General features: G+C 34.6%; 1 protein-coding gene across 2 annotated transcripts in view; it reads right to left on the bottom strand.

The window, feature by feature from the left end:
* Positions 1 to 23,515, bottom strand: part of Mdga2 (MAM domain containing glycosylphosphatidylinositol anchor 2) — a 743,089-nt gene that overhangs the window by 383,139 nt on the left and 336,435 nt on the right. For both annotated transcript variants that reach the window (XM_031356255.1, XM_031356256.1), the window contains exon 2: positions 4,946 to 5,085. In XM_031356255.1, coding sequence (XP_031212115.1) covers positions 4,946 to 5,085 — 140 coding nt within the window. The remainder of the gene's footprint in view (positions 1 to 4,945; positions 5,086 to 23,515) is intronic.

Genomic DNA, 23,515 nt, shown 5'->3' on the forward strand with positions numbered 1-23,515 from the left:
AGGGATAGAAAACTCTTTATTTGTGGGTTGTAAACTTCATTACAAATTTGTGATTTAAAAACCTACTCTAACTTTTAGATTAAAATTCATATCTTACATATTTTTACAGGATGTGCTGTCCTTTCAAAGTTAGTGTTTCAAGGCTATTAAGTAATGCTCTATTTTGTGCCAACATGAAAATGAAAGAAGTTGATGGCAGCAAGCTGCACTGGAAGAATGAAGCCAACTTCACTCATGATTCCAAGGCAGTTAATGAGAATCCTAAACTCCATGAGGCTTCACAGTAGAAAGATACTTAACTTTAGTTCTGTGACTCTAGGGGACTTCTGGTGTTCGGCTGTATCACATGGAATTTGAAAACCTAAATTTTTCTTATAACTAAATACACTCTCTATATATTGTCTTATAAAGTACCTTGACTACTCACATTAGCTAAAGTTTTTAAAGTTCATAGACTATTACATGTATTATAGAAGACAGACCTAGTCTAAATGTAGTATATATTTTAGTTTAAAGATTATATATATATATATGTATATATATATATATACATATATATGTCTCCCTCTTGCTTTCTTTCTATGTATGATAGATATAAAGATAGAAATAGAAATAGATATGGATAGGGATAGAGAGGTATAGATATTAGCTGGTTCTTCTAAGCATAAATGCTGTCCATAGGAATAAACAACTATAAATTCTGAGCTAATAATACACTTAGATCATCCAAAGGGCAAAAGTAACATTGTAACTATAGACGTATTAATTTAAAATGTTGATAATTTATTTAAACTAAAATGTGTCAGCAGTCTTTTAAATATATAAAATTGACTCAATACAAGTCTTCATATGCTATAAAATAAATGAAAACAAAATTATTGAAGATATGATATCTACCATTAAAAGCTGTGTAATACTCTTAACCTTATAAATATGAACTTAATAAGGATATTAGTCACTTCTGAATAGAGCCAGTTGATGTTTCGGGAGGGCAAATGAAAGCAGCATGCATCCAGGCTTTGAGAAAACTACTTTCTGAGCACCTTTTAACTTATTACCATGCCAACCACATCCAAAGATTAATATAAAAAATTACTTGTATTGGCAATTCTCTCACATAAAAGAAAAGGCAGATCCAGTCTAAACAGATATGTGGCTTATGAGATAATAAATTATATTGCATTTCCTAAGTCATGAAAAAATATCTGAGGTCTCTTGTAGAGTAACAGAACATAATTCTCCCCAGTGTGTTTGTGTGTGTGTGTATATGTGTGTGTATGTATCTGTGGATATGTGTGTGTGTGCATGCATATGCAAAATACAGTATTCTACTTTTCATATGCATGTTTTATAATTTTAGTAAGAAATAGTCAACTGATTCCAAGAATTGCCTTTTAGTCTGAAAGATATCCTACATAGAAAATCCTTTGAGAAGTCTGTCATATAATTTTTCTCATATGATTTTACAAAGTAAGGAAAAATTGGGATCACAATCTAAAGGTGAAATGCTCATATTTTAATTTATAAAGAAGAAATAAAGGGTTGACCACAGCCAAGGGCATACTGAACACACCATGTCTGTAAAAGACTCTTGACCTCTGAAAAGTAAAATTGTATTAGAAATTGATATAATTGAAATAAAATAAGGTTAAAAGAATTTATCTTTTAAAATATAAATGTAAACTAAAACCCCAGAGAAAAATTTATAATATATTTTTCAGCAGTTGAATTTACTTATTATGTGAAATTCTCAAAAGTCTTTAAAGAGATACATATTAAACTTAGAAGAAAATAGACAATATTAAAAAATAATGACATAGAAATCATAAAGTGTGTAGAAAAATGCTCATGACTAGGCTTTAAATTGTAATAGAGTCTGTTTTCTCAAATATTATATAAAGTATGCATATTCACATTATATATGTGAATACATGTCTTATATACAAATACATGTATATATGCACATTTATAATATAAATCTGACTCAAAACTAAACATTTGAGTCTCAATTTCTCTTAAATAAACAAAATCCTGAGATATAAGAAGCAGAGTGGTTAGGGCATTTCCCCATCATTACTCTGTTAGAACTGGAAAGCTGATATTATGTAAGTATTTTGGTTATAGAGCTACCTTCTAATCCACTTGAATCAATCCTTCTTATTTGATTACTTTTGTATATATTCTTGGACTACTTACAATGATCTCCAAGTTACAGTTTTTAAGAGCATGTAATATTTTTTGGAAATGGGCTTTCTTTATAATTCTAAAAGTTACCGAAAGAGATAGGAGGCTACAACCTACAAGGACACGAGAATAAGACACCCCTGGTCTGCATTTCCATATTCCCAGTGCCAGACTAGATACAGAAGTAATTCTCTTCAGCAAGTTGCTATAAGCCAGGAAAAATCATCTTCAGGAGCAGCTGCCAATAGCCTGCCCTTTAGACTTTGGCCAGAATGCCAAGCCCCAGCTGTGCAGTCAGCCTGCCCTAGACAGCCTGCTGGCAAAGAAGGCACCAGTCTACTATTTTAAAGAGGAAATATCAGCTCAAACTGATGAGCCTACACATACAAGCAGTTACTTCTAGGAATGAATTAAAAGATTATAATAACAACACGGTAGTTTGTGTTACTATTGTTTGTTGTTTTGTTGTTGTTTTACTTTTTTAACTAAGGGAACAAATTTAAATAGTCCTCCAGATGGCACTGGTTAGGGAATAAAAATAAAATTTCCTGATTCTTTTTGCCCAGAATACATTTCAGATTAGCAAGAGAACAAGATGGCACTCTGAAGTATGAATGTTGAAAGAGAAGTCTCTCTGCCAAACTAAGATGCTTCTAAGGTTAAAGGGGAATGAGAGCTGTTAGAGAGTACTCTAAGAGCTCTAGTGATGGCAGCACCCAACAAAAGCTCCATTTTAAACAGAAGTTTACAATTCAAAATATGTGCAGGTGCAACCAATGTTGTAACAATGAGTCCCAGTGGCCAGCTTATTCTGGAAAGTGTCTCTCACCAACTTCCTTGTCTATTCTGATAATTTAACTTATTTTGATTCCAAATTTTGATTCTAGATATCTTATTAGGTCTCTTAATTAAAAACATTGGATTTTAACAATATCAAAATTTCTTGGTCTACTACGTGAGTTAATTATAAATGTGGTTTTGAATTATTTGATGAAATTTTCACCGAACTCAAAATTTTTCCTGAATCTTTAAACATCACTCTCTTATATCTAATTTTATAATTATCAATTTTAGCTTCTTTTCTGTTTTTATTTTAATCACTGTAGCATGTTTAATTATGTGAAGGCCAATTTTATAAAATTTACTTTTATTAAGAGAACTTCTCTTCTTTACCTCATAATCTGTTAATAGCAAATATAGTTATTCATAATTTCAACCATTGTAACTTTTATTGATAAAAAATTAGGGGGCTGGAGAGATGGCCCAGTGGTTAAGAGCACTGACTGCTCTTCTGAAGGTCCTGAGTTCAAATCCCAGCAACCACATGGTGGCTCACAACCATCTGTAATGAGATCTGACGCCCTCTTCTGGATTGTCTGAAGACAGCCACCGTGTACTTACATATAATAATAAATAAATCTTAAAAAAAGAAATTAGACATTATTTTAGTTACTTTACATGTTTAGACTTGACAAAAAGGTTAAATTTACAAAATATAGGTTAATATTTCAATCATTACTATGGTTCTATGAGTCTATCTACCTATCAATCAATACTCTATCATCTATCACTCTGTCAATCAACCTACCTATCCAATACCTCTTCATATCATGCTTATTTTTATTTGTTCATTAGGATGGATTTAAGATTTCCTTAATCAGTTAGAGTGAAGAGTTACAGAAGCAAATGACAAGGGAACAGGGAAATTCATAAAATCCCTTCCTGTTTTGTTCTTTATTATCTTCTGTAGCTGTGTCAGCCAGATTTTTGTCTTAGAATATATAAATATAGATATAGATATAAAGATTTTATTTAATCAACTTACTTTTCCTGCTACAGTTAAATACCAGTGTGAGCTCTAAAGTGGTCAAATTAAGTATATGAAAATTAGAATTTATGAGTAAAAACACTTGAGTTTTTGTATATTACTGCATTTATTTGTGAACAATTTTTGGTCCTGTATTTTTATTTTTGTATGTTATTTGTTATTTTAATACCTTTTAAACTTCTATTTTAATTATTTAAATAATTATTGATTATAATATATCATATATGTCATATATGATATAGTAATATTATACTAATGATTAGGAAATGCTGTCATTGTTAATCACTTAAGGATGTTGCAGCTGATTTGTATGAAAATTCAACATTATTCAACTCCTGGAAACATTTATTTAAAACATGTATGAGTATCATGGCTAAGAATAAGAAAGGTGCATGTGATGTTATGGATCACATTCTTCAAAACAAAGCCTCCTCAGGTACAATTATGTCATCTTGAAGTCAGGTTTTCCACATTCTAAAATAAACTCATCGCCATATGAATTGTTATCTTACTGAGCTATTTCTGTAGTTGTCTTTTTAACAGCTTTCTTGGAAGTGTATTCTAAATTTCTCACACTATAAAATCAAAAGATTCTTCGTTCTTCTTGAGCACTGAATTTTTTTTTAAATTTATTGGATATTATTAAAGCACTGAAAATCTTGATCAATTTTTAGAAATTATTACCCTTATCTTTGATTCTCTTTGTTTTTGTTTTTTTGTTTGTTTGTTTTCATTCTTTATTTATATTGAAGTTGCAAATAAAAATAAGGGCAGAGAGAGAGACAGACAGACAGAGAGAGAGAGAGAGAGAGAGAGAGAGAGAGAGAGGAGAGAGAGATTCTAATTTATTTATTTATTTACTTTTGTAAAATGAAAATTTAACTTGTAAGAGAAGTCAGTCTTCTCCAGTGTCGCACGTAGCTCGGGACTCACCTGTGGGCGTGGATGTCCAGTAACCAGACAGGTCAATTCTAGAGTTTCTCCTTCCCGGATGGTATAAACCCTTTCTGAGTAGCGCTCCTCCTCGATATTACAGGCCAATCCTGAGTGCACAATCCGAACTGTCGGGGGAGCTGTGTAGTGAGGAAGAGACAAGGCACATGAAAACCTAAGTAAATCTTCTCCGCATGCTCCATCCTGATTTGAAGGCTCCACCATAGCCAGACCCAACACTTTGTACTTGCTCAAGTGATTCAATATTTTCTTGGCAAACATTGCTGCTACCTTATTTAATAGTCACTACAACCTTCTGAAAATGGTAAAAGGGAACCCAGAAGGGGGAGAAAATTGATGTCTCTCACAACTGTGTCATTATGGGCCACAAGATTAAGCTGATTGTTAAAATGCAGGAAGGTCTCTTTGTTTCTGAAACTAAAACTTGGTAAAGGTAAGTAGTGATACACCTGGAATATGAAGTATAGAAGGCAGAAGACAATTGGAAGAGGACAAGGGATTTGAACTAAAGACATAGGCATTAGTCAACTCATTTTAAAGTCTCGTGGGGCAAGTGAGGACCTAAGCGAGGTTCATGTACAGGGATAGAATGTCAGATCTATTTGCAGCATCTAGTGCATCAGTACAAGAAAACACTGTCTCTGAATGAAAGCACAGAATATGGAATCAAATTATCGATGTTTTACATTAGAAATTTAATCCAAGAATAATTTAACACTTACAGAGCTATCTAAATCCCTACTCTATCTCGCATCAGTGCATAAGATCTTAGTAAATATGACTAGTTCTTATTATATTACCTATCACAAGCAGAAACACTTCGAGTGATGAGAAATACTTAGCTAATCATACATGTCTACAATCAAATACAAACTGACAGCTAGGAACATCAGAGTGGAGGCCATCACTATTTTTGGACACCACGGTTTTGAGTATAATATACTTGGAGGTGAAAGAGAAAATTATCTTAACTGAAGGAAACATGAGAAGAAGATTGCCTGCATATGTAGAGGGCAGCAATCACAGGCGACCCTGACAAGAATCTCCGTTCTGAACAGCAGTACCCTTAGCAGAAGCTATCAATTTCCCAAAAAAGAATGCTAGAATGCTTGAATTTAAAAAAAAATTGATAATAAAACATCACAACTCATACATTTCTTGAAAATGATCTTGGTGATTCTATGAAGAAGAAAAGGACTACAATCAATTTATGAAAAAATCTTTTCTGAAAAATTCATCTTTCAAAGGGAAAACCATTTCTAACATGTACTGTTTTGACATATACCACTTAGATTCAAAGAACACTCACAGAGATGAATAAACTAAAGGGCATACTTTTTTTTTAATCTTTCTAAATTTTAGTGGAAATAGAGATAAATACACACATTTGGTGCAAAGATAAAATTTAAAAAAAGAACCAAAACATAAACAAAAAAATCAAAAAGCAATAGATGTTTGTATTCTTTGCAGACAAACCTGATATTTATTTTTTAAAAATCTAGCTGCTCTCCAATATGTATCATGAGACGCTACAAGGCAGACTGGGAATGAAAGCCATTTTGAGAAGAATAGTTGCAACACTCCTTGTGGGTAGTAATTTTGCCCACAGTGCTTGCTATGAATATATTTCCTAGATACACAGAATAACCTAACATTCTGTAGAAAACCCTGGGACTTTGCATTTTTACCATCTGTTCATGTAAGTGTAATGGTACTACTACCCAGTCCATACTATGAGAAATATATCTGTAGGTCTTATAAATATAAGTAGAATTTTACCTTTTAAAATAACCAAACAATGGGATTGGAGGGATGGCTCAACTTTTTGGAGTACTGGCTGCTCTTACAGAAGATCTGGGTTCATTTCTAAATACCCACATAACAGCTCGCAATCATTTGCCACTCCAGAGTATGTGACATCCTCTTTTAGCCTCTGCAAGATCTAGGCAATCAAGCAGTGCACAGATCCACACACATGCAAAATGTCCATATACATCAAATAAAAATGTTTACAAAATAACAAAACATGACTTGAACAGTAATATTATCAGTGGGCATGCTAACATAGAAGGAGGAATAGGAATATGTTCACCGCTAGTGACAGCTAGGAGATGGAGAATTCGCCTCTCCTGGAGATCTCACTAATTAGTTATCGAAGACAAATGGTCAAGACAGAAACAACATCAACATGAGCCTCATGGGTGGTGGTGATAAGTGAACATATCATTCTCTCTGTCTCTGTCTCTCTATGTCTCTGTCTCTGTCTGTCTGTCTGTCTGTCTGTCTGTCTCCCTCTCTGTCTTTCTGTGTGTGTGTCTGTGTAAAAATAGTGATCACAAAAGAAGGAGGCTATCAATTGAAGAGGGATTTGGAGTCATGATAGGGGTTGGAAGGAGGAAAAGGAAAAGAATAATTGATACAAGTTTATTTTAATTAAAAAATAACACCAAAATATAAGCAAACATTTTACACCATTGTTATTTGTTCAAAATCAATAAAACTTAAATGCATTAAATGTTTAGTTTGGGATACTGAATTACTTATTTCAAAATTTGTACCATTGCTTTGAACTCTGTCGAGCCAGAAACAATGTCTGCGGTCTTGTGACAGAAGACACTCTTATAATATTCTGGGTGCTCTGGTGTCTCGTGCAGTGCTTCCCCAAATCGCTGCAGACAGCAATCACATTTAGAATTCAATTTAGACAATTAATCCTGATGTGGTACTAATTTTAAGGCATCTGTCTTGTGTAATTATTACATGTATTCTAAAAGTTAACACTCTGATGACAATAAATGCTTACAAAACAAAATAGAAAAGATTTAAATATAAAATACAGATATTTTTCCTTAAATACCTATGCTAAATTTAGTCTTATAAATGATAGTTCACATTTAGTAATACATCTAATTACACAGTTACATGACATTCTCTCTAGACTAATTTGTACTTGTTATGTTTTGTTTAGATTTCAAATCAATACCTAGTATTGTTATTTTTAAGATATATCTTTCAAATGCTTCACTATGCAAAGAAGCAACTTTATTTAAACAATTTAAATTATACAGTAGGCATATTTTGACATTTATAAGGGTTAATTTTCTACTATTCTCTTCTATATTTTAACACATTCTTGGAAAAGGTAGCTCTTTCTTTACTGTCAGCATGAACCCACAACCTAGTCTGTGAAAGCTGTGATAGTCTACAAAATTTAGATTTTAGCTTATGTTCCTGGTAACCCTTAAATCCATTGTTAGTGTTTAAGATGCTCAATGCTATGGTGAATACTTTGTATGAATGTATTAGTTTACCAGAGAAAGCATAGCTGAAAGGGCTTTAGAACTCACTCAAGTCAACTCTCTTATTTCCTAATTCAAAAAAGAAAAACTTGAGGTCATCAGGTGCCTGGCATAGCCCATTTGCTCTTTGTAGCACAAGTGAGATAAAGGAAGGAAGGAAGGAAGCAAGCAAACAAACGAAATACAAACAAAAACCACTGGTTCCTTGTTCCTTTTGATTCACTGTCTATGGAAGCTAGCTCTGGAATCTCTACATTTGCGATTCTTAGTAACTCCCAAAATAGACATAGAGTAGCAAAGTACTGTGAAACTGTGTAAGAAGTAAAGCACCTTAACTAGACTAACATCAGTGGTGTGACTTCTCAATATGGATAAGGAAAACACCCTCCCAGTTCAGTATCCTGTCTCCCAACCCTTTCAAGCGCCAGGCAACAACTGTGAAGATGCTGTCTTTCAGTAACTCTTCCCTGTCAGTAATTGAGTAAGGAGCAGTGACATTTGAACCATGCTTGTTTACGATGGTCTTCTATCTCGTATTCTTCATGGCTGTCTGTACCCATGTTCATCATGAGATCTTGGGTTACCAAGCACAATAATTTTCCTCTTTTTCCCTGAAGACATGTCTTTTGATTTGTTCTCTTTTCTTAAGAGTGTAACTTAATTTTAGTTATTTTGTTGACTAGAGAAATAGCTTCAAATTAAGAACACTTGCTATCTTTGAGAGGACCCGAGATTTGGTTCCCAATATTGAGCTCACAATCATATATAACTTCAGCTCTATGGGACTCAATGTCCTTTTCTGGCCTCTGCAGATACCTGGATGTATGTAAAATAGCTCCAAACACCACAACCTACTACGCATACACACACATATACACATACACACACACACACACACACACACACACACACACACACACACACACAAACACACCCACACACCTAAAAAATTGATTAAGTAATTTAATGCTAGGGAAATGTCACATTTAACATCAGCTACATATCACCTAATTCAGATCATAGTTTTTAATATTATCTGTTATTTAGTAAACATTTACTAAAATACAAAAACATCAGTTTTGCCTTTTAATAAAATACCCACTATCAGGGTACTGGATTTATTTGCATCAAATGAAATTTACTACTTAACATTAAAAGAAAAAAGAACACCATGGGTTTGTCCTCTGTTTTGTTGGAAAAAGGCTCAATTCATCTTCTTGAAATTGGGGCAAAGGTTATGAGTTCCTTTGCCCTATAGACTTAACAATTAGTTTAAAATATTGCATGAGACTTGGATTCATCAATATTTTCTTAAAGTAAACTAAATCTCATTGCTTTCTAAACACTAATCATACTAGGTACATCAATTAGAGTAAGTTGCTTTTGTATACTATAGGTCAGACTAAAAGGGCAAACAGGGACTTTTTTTTTTATCTTGTTAAGGTACAGTTTTGAAAGTTAAAACCAACTTATATTCATTCAGTTGAAAAAAAGAACAGAGAATATTTCCCAATAGCAATAACCAGAAGAACATTTATCCTCTATGTCACATGCAGCATAAAATGATATAGCAGGACGAGGCGATACAGGAAATTAGTGTTTATATGAAATATACTAATGCATACACAAAGCTATGTCTTCAAAGAGATTGAAGCCTACAGGAGATGCAGACTGGAAAAACAGACATAATTAAGCAGAAGAGTTAGTGTACCACAGGAAAAATTTAAGAGCTACATTGGAATAAAGCTAAGAAGAGTGAAAACTGTCCAGAGGAGTGCACCAGACTACATGGATTCAGTGACCTTTGACCTGAGTTTGGAAAGATGCTGTGAAAATACAAGCAGGGAGAGAGAGGTTCCTGATGAAAAGCATAGTGTGTTTAAAGATATGCTTATAATTGAGTGTAACAGTGCTCCAGGAAAAAAACATACGACCATGTGTCTCATGCACTGAAGAGTAATTTACCCTAAATTTTGACTTGAATCTGAATCTCACAACTTAGTAATCTATGTGTAGGCACAAGAATGATGCTTTTCAATGCCTGGGATGGATGTGGGAAATAAAGATGGCTCAATATCTTGATGAAGTAGGTCTCGATTGTAGCAGTGTGAAGGTGAAAGGGAATGGTCAAGAAGGCACTGAGGTTTGCCTTGCCTTGCTAAGAGAAAATTCATTTATTTACTCAGAATGAGAATATGGTGTCAAAATGCTAATTCATTCCAGAGATCAATATCCTGTAAAATAAAAAGGTGCAGTAAATTAGATGGAAGGATACTGACAACATACATCTCCCAGAATGAATAATTCAGTTAAAAGCTACTATCATTCTTTCAATTGACTAATTCATTTAAAATAACAAATGAAGTATTAAGTTTCATTATAACATTTTAAACAACTTTTGCTTTGTTGTGTCTCTTTCTCCATCCCCTTTTCACTCCACCCTGGTCCTGGCTCATACCCCTTCACTTCCAGCATCCTGCTTCCAGTTTTCAGGTCAAATGTTTCTTATTGCCTTGCTTTCTTTCCACCTTCCTCAAACCACTCATTCTCCTCATGACCTCCTTTGTAGCTTGTCACCTGCAGCCACAAATACACACACTTTTGTGCCTGCTTATAAACATTAAACCTGGGATCCACATATGAAAGACAACATGTGGACTAAGTCTACTGGTGCACATCCACTTTATTCAGTACTGCAAATGCACAGGTAGACGAATCTCAGAATTGGAATATATAGTGGGTTTCCAGTTAACAACAGAAATAGAGCGAGATTTGGGAGTGGGAGGGAGAAGGATATGAATATATAATATATATTAATATGAGTCAAGGTCATAGGGTTTTTCTTCTAGTTCCATCTACTTTCCTGAATCATCATAATGTCATTTTTCTTTACAGCTGCATAAAATTCCATCTTATGTACCACACTGAGAAAACAACTTAATAGAAAGCACTGTCATAATCACCTAAGAGTACATATAACCGTCTGAGAGAAGAAGCCTGAAATGAGTGGCCCTCTACTGAAGTCACTACAGTTTGTTAGAGTGAAGAATTTGATGAGACATGTTTTAAACGTTAAGCCTTTTCATCTAAAAAGCTCACTTCCTGGAGTTCATGCTTTTATAATACAGCAATCATTTCGGTATTAGTTATCACTCCTCTAAGAACCCTAAATGAGAGCTGTATACTTGAGTGGATAACTTCAATTCCTCATGAAGTTGCTCTGTCCTGTTCAGATTGCCACTAGAATGTTGGCTTACCACCAGAGCACCTCAACTTAGAATCCTGTGATGACAGAAAAATGTTTCCATGAAACATAGTCTGGAGATAGGATGGGCAGGTTCCCTTGTCTTATTAACTGCAATGGGTCAATAAGTCAGTATGCATAATCACTCCACACACACTGTAGAAGAGAGTCGAGGGGAGTTAGAGGAGGGGGGAAAGAGAGGAGGAAATTTTGGAAGGCAAACAGAGGGGACAGAGGAGAGAAGAGAAAATTGCTCACATGACTAGAGGAGATAGAATTAGCACATTCTTTATACCATTCTCCCTCCTGTCATTCACTTTTGCTCATAAAAATCAAATACAAACATATTCAGAATTTCCTTCCATTTTACGATTAATTTAAGCTATTATAGTCTTTTCTAAATTGAATTTCATTTTCTACATTATTTTACACTTAGCCTAACAGCATTACTGACAGTTGATCTCTTTATTCTGCCCCTCCCAATGTAGCATGTGTGCACAATACTTCTGGACACAGTAGCTTCTGTTCTTCCTCTCTGCTCTCCTTTTCATTTTCAATACTGTGTGAATGCTTTGCCCACTCCTCTTTTCACACCTGTATTCTAGCTTGGCTTTTAAACATGCTAAAGGTCCTATCTACTGATTCCTAAACTCCTTGACACTCAATTGCCCTCAGACTTGTGACAATACATAATTCATTTATCATAAACGCTGATAAAGAGATGGAGAATATTAAAAAATTAAGGAGAAATAAAGAGCTTAGTCTTGGGTGATACTGATGAGCAGTTTAATGACTGGGTAGTTGGCAGTGGTCATGAAGACTTAGACCTTTTAATAATCAAATAAATGAAATCTCCACAGCAGACCATGGAGTGTGTAGAATTAACAGGTTAGTAATCAAACAACAGCAATGGAAACTCTTAAGCATATAGTACAGCAAGGAAAAAAGATAAGCAAAAAGGTAAGATTTACGAAGTCCAGGAAGTGGAAAGGAATCAAGGGAAATACGTGCTTCAGAAGTTATGCAAAGGGAAGCTAGAGCACATTTTTGACAGGGTTGTCATTTAAGACGAGAGGTGACAAACAGTCATCACCCCTGAGAGTTTAGATGTGCTAGTGAATTTTGAGTGGCTGCAGAGAAGGAAAATCAAAAGATGAATGATATGAGGTCTGACTGAGCAAAGAAAATAAACCTCTCAGTAGGGTAAGTCATGATGACAGCATAAAGTAAGACAGCCACTGAGTGCTATCAATACATACTAACAAACAAGGAGCAACATTAAATAGTGCAACAGAATCTCACCATCACTTTAGGAGTAAAACTAAAAAATACACATGTCACCACTTACAATATGGTAATTGTTTGACAACATAGCAGTTCATAGAAACCTCTACTCTTCTCTTAAAATAATGTTCCCTAAATATCTATTGTCTGTCTGTCTTTCTTTCTTTCTTTTTCTTATCTTTTCCTTCCTTCCTTTTATATCTTTTCCTTTCTATCTTCCTTCTTTCCTTCCTTTCTTTCTTTCTTTCTTTCTTTCTTTCTTCTCTCTTTCTTTCTTTTCCTTTTATTCTTGAACATGTTCAGCATTCACCCACTGCTTACCATACACAATATTTCTCATAGCTTTGTAATCACTTCTATAAAAGAACAGGCAATCAGGATTCATCTCCACAGTATATAAAAAGAATACATCTTACCAATGTTAAAAAAATAAACAAACAAACAAGCAAAACAACATATATCTTCTCATCAATAAGTCTACTTTTGTTTTACTTTTTTGATAATAAGAAATTACAGTGGACATTTGTAGGGAGGCTACGCGCATGCCTGACTATCCTGCTCTCTGCAGTTGGCCTTCTGTCCTGTTAGTATTTGTAGTCAGAGTAAAGCATCCTACTTCACTAGCGATTTTTCTTTGTGTTTTGTCTTTGTTGCTACTATGTTCCTTTTTTTGATACTTTTTTATTAGATATTTTATTTACATTTCAAATGATATACCCTTTCCCTGTTTCCCCTCAGAAAAAACCCTTATTCCCTCCCCCTCCCACTTCCTGGTCCTGGCATTCCCCTACACTGGGACATAGAACCTTCACAGGACCAAGGGCTTCTCTTCCCATTGATGACTGGCTAGGCCATCTTCTGATACATATGCAGCTAGAGCCATGAGTCCCACCATGTATACTCTTTGGTTGGTGGTTTAGTACCTGGGAGCTCTGGGAGTACTGGTTAGTCCATATTGTTGTTCTTCCTATGGGGCTGCAAGCCCCTTCAGCTCCTTGGGTCCTTTTTCTAGCTCCTTCATTGAGGATCCTGTGCTCAGTCCAATGCATGGTTGTGAGCCTCTACTTCTGTATTAGTCGGGCACTGGCAGAGCCTCTCAGGAGACAGCTATATTAGGCTCCTGTCAGCCAGCACTTGTTGGCCTCCACAATAGTGTCTGGGCATGGTAATTGTATATGGGAAGGATTCCAGGTGGGGCAGTCTATGAATTGCCCTTCTTTCAGCCACTATGTTCTTTTTCTAGTTTCTCAGTCTTTGTTGACCCAATTCTACTTCCTCTGCAAGGACCTTTTGGAACACCATATCCATATAATACTTCAAAACAAAGTAAGTGATATTTTCCCATGCAATATGCCCTGCAGCAGTGAAAACAGACAAATATCCAAAGATACACAAAGACAGACTTCAATTTATATATACAGTGATGGCTTTTAATAATTATCTCAAAAAAGTGGCTAACATCTGCTGTTATCTTCACTTCAGTAATCTCCACAAGGCAATGTTCTGATATATAAATAATACAGACATTGGTTTAAATCTGTCTTTAGTTCACTTTCTTTTTTTCTTTAACTTGTTGCTTGGACTTAAACAGTTTTAAGAATCAATGTGAGCTCCTCCCTTTTCTCTATGAGCTTTAATTCGCCATCCAAATATAGTTAATACTGTATTCCTGTTCATTAGAAAGAAAAAATATTCTAAAGTTTCTAATTTAATAAATGATAAAAGAAAAGAAGTAAGACTCTATTGATCACACCCAATTTTATCAAAAGATTGTTCTAACCTCATGGCTGTGATGAAAAACTTTGACCCTGTCAGATTTTGAATATTTTGTATTAATCTCTTCAACATTGTTATTAATAAGTTGAATCACCCAAGAGATCCCAGAGCTCAAAGGTAAACAATAAATTTAACCATAAAATTACTGGTTTCATTTTAGCTGGAAGCCAGTAGCATGTACATTTTTTTAATTTGATATTTTTACAAGTTTAAAGCTAGGTATTCATTTATAAGCTATATTCCATAAAAGATTACCATCAAATCAAAATAGTGCTCTCTATTAATAATTTTAATGCTAAAAAGATGCGTTTTATGAAATATTGTTAAACATTAAGAGCAGGATTACTTTCCTTTAATACAACATCAAAAATTAAATGCAAAATATAACAAAAGACTTATCTTCCATAAAGTCACATACACATGTCCTCTTAAATCAAAGCTTTCCAAATTTTAACAATATATATTCTGTGGTTTCCATATTTTCCCGCTATTTCTTTTGAAATATGTTTCATTTTTTATTCATAAGTGCCACCTATTAATATCTAAAGCCACGCCACAAACTCATTTGTATGTTTCATAAAAGAGACATACACATATAAATGACAATAAGTCTCCTGTATTCATGTCATGCTTAACACTTGCCAAGTATTAACTTGTTTGACATGTGAGTTCGAGAAGAAATGTGGCCAATAAAAGTCCATCATAGGCAGGCCTGGCTATATCTATGAAGATGCTCTTTCTAAGCCTTCAACATTCATCTCAGCATTTCTAAGGGAAATAATATTTAAATTTTTATACCCTATTGAAGATTACATCACACATGTTGTTGATCAAATATTCAGAAGGAATTGAGTGTGCTCGGCAGAGAAATCCAAAACCAAAACAAGTATGAGGAGCATCAAAGCTACCTGTCCTTAGAAACTTGATATTTATATGTGGGTTGTGATTTTATATGAGATCCTCTTGAACATCCTGATTTGTGTCTAGCTCATGGCTATAGTACATTTTAAATGGAAAAAAAAAAAGAGGCTGGCATATGGCTTAGTTGTTAAGAGCACTTATTGCTCTTTCCAGAGGACTGAAGTTTGGTTCCCAAGACTCACGTCAGGCAGCTTATAAGCACCTCTTATTTCAGTTCACAGGGGATCCAATGGCCCACACTCATATACAGATCCATACACAGAAACGTAAGTACAGACATATACACCATCTAATATAAGTCTAAAACAAATATAATTACTCCAATAGTTTGGAAAGTCTGTCACACAAAAAATCAAAGTTTGTTTTAAATTTAAGGTGAACACAAAGTAGCTATCCTGTTAGTATTGGACACCATTCTTTACGTAGGCACAGTGAAGGGAAAGGATTGTTGTGAGACAGTATGAAGACCTAGAACACAAAGCATTCCATAAGAGTTTAAGGGATCTCCTCCTCAAGTTTCAAAGGAGGCAAAATATCAGAAGCCATATATTATTTAGTCCATGCACCATCTTTAGAATCAAATCTTTAGAATTACTACCATTGCAGTAAGAGATAGGGTATCTGAGGCATAACATCATTTTTTTCTTGGCTGAAAGGTATGACAAGATATTTATACTTCGCTAAAAGTTAAAGTTTTTCTGCCTCTTTTGAAATAACTATAAAGTCTCAGCATATAATAATAAAAATTATTGTCCTCCCATTATTTCCCAACTCTAATCACAAATTTAGTACTTAGAGAGAACCATTCTTGCTCCCAGCCAATCTCAACAAAACACAAATGAGATTTATTACAAAATGTGCCAAAAATGAAAACTTCAATTTGCTTTTTCCAAGAGTGGCAACAGCACACAGAAATAGCAGAATCTAGCCTGCTAATATCTCCAAAACCTCTTTCCATTGAGAAATTGCTTACATTTTCTGTGTCTAGTTCAAAAGAGGGCACGTTCTTCAGCAAGTTGGGTCAATGGGACTAGACTTCAGAACATAAGCAGCAGCCCCATCAGGATACACAACTACAGTCTAGTTAATGAGAAGCACAATTACTGCAGACCAAGATTGAGGTAGATGTTAGTGGAATGATGCTTTCAAGGACTCCGAATTCAAAACCTCTAAGAGCTTGTTCTGATGATCTCTAGTTCTCTCCCAAACTCTGAGAAACACGTTTTAATTTCCATGTGACTTTATGAACACTACGAGATACTGTAGTGACTTGCCAAGGCATCGTTTTCTCCGTTACACTCCTCCCTTATACAACAAACAAATCTCATTATTGGTATTCTATTCATTTAGTAATTAGTAATTAATACTAATTTTGAGATAATGATGATAAAAATTTACATATCCATTTTGGATGGGTGGAATGGGTTGGCTCTTCAGGAAGTAGGTTTGCTAATGTAAATTTAGTTATTAAATGCACACAGTTTTGAGTGCATCTCTAAGGAAATTGATCTGAAGAGACAAATTTCAGAAAGATGTATTGATAAATGCGGCCATTTTATACTCATGAAAGGTTGAACTGGAAATATCAGCATATACACAAATCTATATGACAAATGTAGTCATTTTATACGCATGAAAGATTGAACTGGAAATATCAGCATATACACAAATCTATATCAATATACCCAAATATATTGGTAGACAAAACACTTGCCTTGTTTAACTTTCAAAAGTATAGCCTGAAGAAAGATGTGGACTGTAAACAGGTTAAGGCAGCACTATGGGTATGAATCAAGAATATAAACACATATGCCTTGTTTTAAACTCTCACTGACATCAACTGTGACACTATGCAAAAAAACTTGACTTTTATATGTCTATTTCTCTGTGTTGTAAAGCAATTACATTTTAATTATCAAGAAGAGAGGCTCCTTAAGACTAAGTAAACAGTTATGTCTCAGGAAGTTCCTAAAGCTTACAAGATTCTTCTCAAGAAGTAACACCTCTTCCAAAGAGAAGACTCTGGCCTATGAAGTATGTTGCAAGATGTCGAGTTACAGTTTTCTTGAAAACTTATGCAGAGAAGTGAGCTTTTCAGTGATGTTGCTAACTTCCAGTCAAATAAGCTCCTGTAATTTAATCCCAATAAACTCATTAATTTTTCAATATGGATCATTTGGTGGAATACTACTTTGTTCTGTTCTTGGTTCCCTAACTAGGGTGAGTATAATTTTGTTCAAATTGTCCAGAAGAGTTATAGAACTATCTGTAAAACTAATTAGTGATTATACTTTATCTCTACTTTTATGGTATGATAACTAAGGTTCAGTGTAACTGTGGAAAAGAGTTGGAAAACAGTGTTATTCATGAATATATTAACATTTGTGTACATATAGAATTTATGTAAAGATGGGGTATTCCATGAGAGTTCTATGAGAATCTTTTAAACAAAATGATTAATAGAGGTAATGAGACAAAAATAGATATAACCATAGCTGGGTCTTTATATTTGGAAGATTGTTTAAACTCAAAATATTAGAAATTAAGCAATCTAATGACTTAAAATAAAATATGGAAAAATCCATAAATTTTCTATTATGAATGCAAACTGACAAAAAAAATGTTTACAAAGAAAGAACTCCATAGAGCTGTAAAGAGAAGTCAGCACTTAATATCACTTGCTATATTCCAGAAATCCTGAGAGTTTAGTTCCCAACACTCATTTTGGATGATTGGGTAACCCACAGCAATGGGTTACTCCTTCTTCAAAGAATCCAAAACCTTCTTCTAACCTCTAAAGTTACCTGTCCATATATGGCAAACAGTCACACACACACACACACACACACACACACACATACACACACACACACACACACACACACACACACACAGAGAGAGAGAGAGAGAGAGAGACAGACAGACAGACAGACAGACAGACAGACAGACACAGAGCAGAGAGACAGAGACAGAGACAGAGACACACACAGAGATGCACACGTAGACACTCACACAAACATTTCTTTTTTAAAATTTTTTTATTAGATGTTTTCTTATCTACAATATCTCCTTTCCCAGGTTCCCCTCCAAAAAATAAAAAATAAAATAAAATAAAAAAATAATTTAAAAAACCCCAAACTAAAACAATCCCCTGTTCCCTCCACCCTCCCCCTGCTCACCATCCCACCCCCTCTTGCATACTGGTCCTGGCATTCCCCTACACTGGGGCATAGAACCTTCACCAGGCCAAGATCCTCTCCTCCCATTGATGACCGGCTTGGCCATTCTCTGCTATAGGCATTCTGCTGGAGCCATGATTCCCCCCATTAGTACTCTTTGGTTGGAGTTTTAGTTCCCAGGAGCTCTGAGGGTACTAGTTAGTTCATATTGTTGTTCCTCCTAAGGGGCTGCAAACCCTTTAGCTCCTTGGGTCCTTTCTCTAACTCCTTCATTGGGGACCTTGTACCCAGTCCAATAGATGGCTGTGAGCCTCTACTTCTGTATTAGTCTGGTGCTGTCAGAGCCTCTCAGGAGACAGTTATATCAGGCTCCTGTCATCCAGCACTTGCTGATATCCACAATAGTGTCTAGATTTGCTGATTGAATATGGGAAGGATTCCCAAGTGGAGCAGTTTCTGAATTGTCCTTCCTTTAGTCTCTGCTCCATACTTAGCCTCTACAACTCCTTCCATAGGTATTTTGTTCCCCCTTTGAAGAAGGAACTAAGTATCCTCACTTTGGTCTTCCTTCTTCTTGAGTTTCTTATGGTTTGTGGTTTGTACTTTGTGCACACACATCTCTTTTAAAAATAGAGAACACTCTACAAATTATTGCTAATAATAAGAATGAAAACAAACTGTGTGTCTAAAATGCCTGTCTGAAGAATGTTAATGCTGATGTTTTCAGGCTTTTATTTTCATGATTTTGATATAAGAACTGACTTGTAGGGCATAAGGAAAAAAGTTCACAGTGAAAACTGAAACGGATCACAGATGCTGATATAAAAGCAGACACTGTGGTTAAAAAGAAAGTTCAAGTTAAAACACTGAATAAAAGAGGATAAATGAAGATTGTAATTTGGCATAAAATAGGCAAACTGATAATTCAATCCCACTTAGAAGGGGGAAGAAAATATTCATGGGAGGCAGAAGGAGGAGGGACCAGGGAAGGAGAGAGTGAAAGTGACGCCTGATCAGGTGTGGAGGGAGACAGGAGAGAAGCCCAGAGGGCCAAAAGAATGAATGAAAATATGCATTGCATTGGGGGTTCTAGCAAGTACCTCTAGAAAGTCCCAGAGACCTGGGATGTGAGATGCTCCCAGGACTCAATGAATTAAAATGAATGATCAAACTCATTATGGTTTGAACCATGCCTCTGTTCAATTCCAATGCCCATTACAGTTCATCATTATCATACATTGTCATTGTCATTTTGCATTCAGTATACTTCTTGGGTTAATTCAAACACTAATTAAAGCTAAAGAAAATTTAAACATGGGGAAAAGAAGTTAGTTTCTTCTTTGTAATTTTCTTATTCTCTACTACATTTGATACTTTTCTGTTATGTTTTCCATTTACTACTCTTCTTTTCCCACCACTCCTTTTCTTACACCTTCCTGCCCCTGGCCCTGCCTAAGCCTTTCTATCTCATTTCACTTTCATGTGTATTCTATTATTTTTCCTACCATGATCTTTTAAACCTATTGCTTTCTAACTTACTTTATCTATACATGGAGATATGTATATATGAAAACAAGTAGCTTTCTAATACAGTAACTTTTTCTTCTGCTAAATTGTCAATAAAAAACCTTATGAATTTAAATTATTTATATAGGTATCTTTCTTTTATTAAAAAGCCTCCAACAAGAGTTAAATAGTTCAATGTAGCTAGATTACTGTCTTGATATTTAAGTAGGAAATGCTAAGAGATACTCTTGGGTATTCTTTCTTTCCTTATTCATAAAACTAGGATAATTGTCTCTTCTAAACCATACTGGTCTGACAATCACACGAGAGCAAAATCTAGGGCTAATGACAGTTCCTGGTTTATGGCACTTCAAAGTTTTGTTTTTTGTTGGAAATGTGGCTTCTTCTTGTATGAGGTTTATGTATAAAAATATTTGTACCACTGAGTGTTAGGATCATTATATTTTCTTTTTCTAATTTAATATTTTATTAACTTAAGAATTTCACACAATATATTTTGATAATTTTCATCACAAAAATTTTTATACAAGAATCTAAAAAGCTAGAAAAATATTTGAAAGCACAATGCCAACTGTACATAAATTACAAGCATAACAAAATGATAAAAATCTGTCAAGACTGCATAGATGGCTCAGAGTTTAAGAGCACTGGCTGCTATTTCATGGGTCTTTAGTTCAATTCCCAGTAACCACATGCTGGCTTACAATGATGTGCAATGGGATCTGATGCCCTCTTCTGGTGTGTCTGAAAACAGCTACAGTGTACCCATACATATTAAATACATAAGTAAATAAAAATTTTAAAAAATTAAATAAAAATCTGTCATTAAATTAAAGTGGTCTTTTGTGATAATTGACTGAATGAAAAATGTTGTTAAATTTTTCAACTGAAGCTTGGATATCCAAAAAGAATCATGGACAATAACTCCTTAAGGTAAATACTTGTAACTTATTTAATGTTATTAACCATTTCTAAACAAAGTAATTATTAGTGAATGATTAGTGAATGACTAGCAAACGTGTAATCAAGAAAGCTAAGAAAACAATAGGCTTATTTATTATTTGTAACAAAAATTAATATTTAAAAAATAACATGTGAGTATCCTGTCTTTACAAAATATTTTTGATTTTGTAATATGTCTCAAGAAGGGTCAAATATATTAAAAACCAAAAACAAACAAAAAACAAGGAAGAAAAAAGTTTAAACTATGATAAAAACAGTGTTCACCACATTGAAGCTTTAGTAACAAAAATAAATAAATACTTAAAAAAATGACAGAAGCCAGGAATGCTATTATGCAGATGAAAACTCCATTTTAATTAAGGGCTGAGAATAAGAGACCTGAGGGTCTAATTCGAGAGCTGTTTTGACATACATCAAGCGTTCCTTAATTTACAGTGAAAGGTCTGTTTGACACATTCTCCTGTCTCTGTGTTCCGACGAGCTATCAGTACTATTAAGCGCTGTTTTGTCGTTGACCTACATTAATATATCAAATAATGACAGGAAGTTAATGAATGAGCATCATAATAATTCAGATTGTAAGCTCCTGCCAAATAGTGTAAAGCATACCTAAACTGCAATGTCGTCCAAAGACTTCTCCCTACCTTACTCATTAGACAAGAGACATGGATGAAAAAGCAAAGGTAATGATAAACAGCCAAATGAGCTTTCGTGATATTTTTTTAAGTTGGGATTTAGAAAAGGGATCATATCATCCAATTCCAGAAATGCATTTAAAACAAGTAAGACAAAAATATGTTTTCAGAAATTAAATATAGAACCACGAACATGATATAAATGCACATCTTTAGGAAAATCTCTAATCACATGGATTAAATACTTGTCTCATAGTTTTTCTTCATAATTGAAATAAGATTATACATGTGACCCTTTGAAAATGACTGATGAACCTTTCTGTTTTTAATTTGTTTTCTTTTTGAGATTATATATACAATATTTACCCCTCCCATGTGTGTATATGTGTGCGTATGTGTGTGTGTGTGTCTGTGTGTTCCTAAATACATAAACACAAACACTCAGTATATATAATGTTACCTGTATGTGCATGTTGCAGGACTGATCAGTAGTGGACATCACATTGAGAAATGCATGACCTACTTTCAGCTTCCACACATTGTCATTGTGTAAAGGGTAATTTTGGGAAAAATATTAGTGTACAAGGGGAATCTTTTGGGAGCATCAAGGCGATTAGGGCGATTAATTAATTAAGCTGAAAGAGCAAAAAAGATTAGTGACAAATGATCAAAGTTTTGTGAGAATTTTGGAAAAGAGACCTAGAGACACCTGATTTCAGAGATACATGGTCCAGAAGATTGAGAAAATAAACCCTGTGCTCTTTAGAGCTGCTATGCACCTGTAAGTGGTTAACTACACCAACCTGTGTTTCCTTCCTTTTCCTGGTCTCCAGCCACCCAGGGTTTTTCCTTTCTAATTTCCTTTATCTTGTCCTTCGTTTTGTTGTTTTGTATCTCCTCCTATTTCTCTTCTTTCTTTCTTGTGTTCTTTCCATTTTATGCCCATATAGCATGGTAAATAGGAATTTAATCCTCCACAAAGAAAAAATAAATTATGTTAGGATTTACAGGAAAGATTTCCACTTTTTTGATATTTAATGTAGAAAGAGAAAAAGATGGGTATAAAATCTGAATCTTATTTTCCATAGTCATAAATCATCTGTATTTTTCTTGGGAGGAAAAAATAGACTAAAGGGTTTATGTTTGCCACGAACACCTGTTCCACTATTGAGAGAACTAGCTCTCTGTGTCTCTGTCTCTGTGTGTTTGTCTGTCTCTCTCTGTCTCTCTCTGTCTCTCTGTCTCTCTCTGTCTCTCTGTCTCTGTCTCTGTCTTCCTCTCTCTCTCTCTCTCTCTCTCTCTCTCTCTCTCTCTCTCTCTCCATAATTTGACCAATGCACCATACCAATTTCGCTAGTCGCCAAAACTTTTAAGGGATAGTGGCTAACAGGGATATTTGAAGAAGAGTCTCAAGGCTATCTTCTAATATTACGGTAAGCTGGGACTTTCCTATGACACACACACCATACAACTAAGTATGCAAAGAATAATCTAAGGGAAGTGATAGGAGAATGTACTGAACTTCCTTTACATTTCGATGGGAGCTTTTACCTTATCTGCAGAGTTGAAACAGTCACATATATGAAGAGGCCACTGTAATCAATACTTGGAATCTTAGACATTTGCTCATGAAGTCTCTTATGTCACAGACCTAGCCAAGGTCACAGCAGCAAGCGAAGGCTTTGTTGATATTTTCAGTTGTCATTTAATTACTATCTTTT

This window comes from Mastomys coucha, unplaced genomic scaffold (assembly GCF_008632895.1).
Source record: "Mastomys coucha isolate ucsf_1 unplaced genomic scaffold, UCSF_Mcou_1 pScaffold6, whole genome shotgun sequence".
NCBI lineage: Eukaryota > Metazoa > Chordata > Mammalia > Rodentia > Muridae > Mastomys > Mastomys coucha.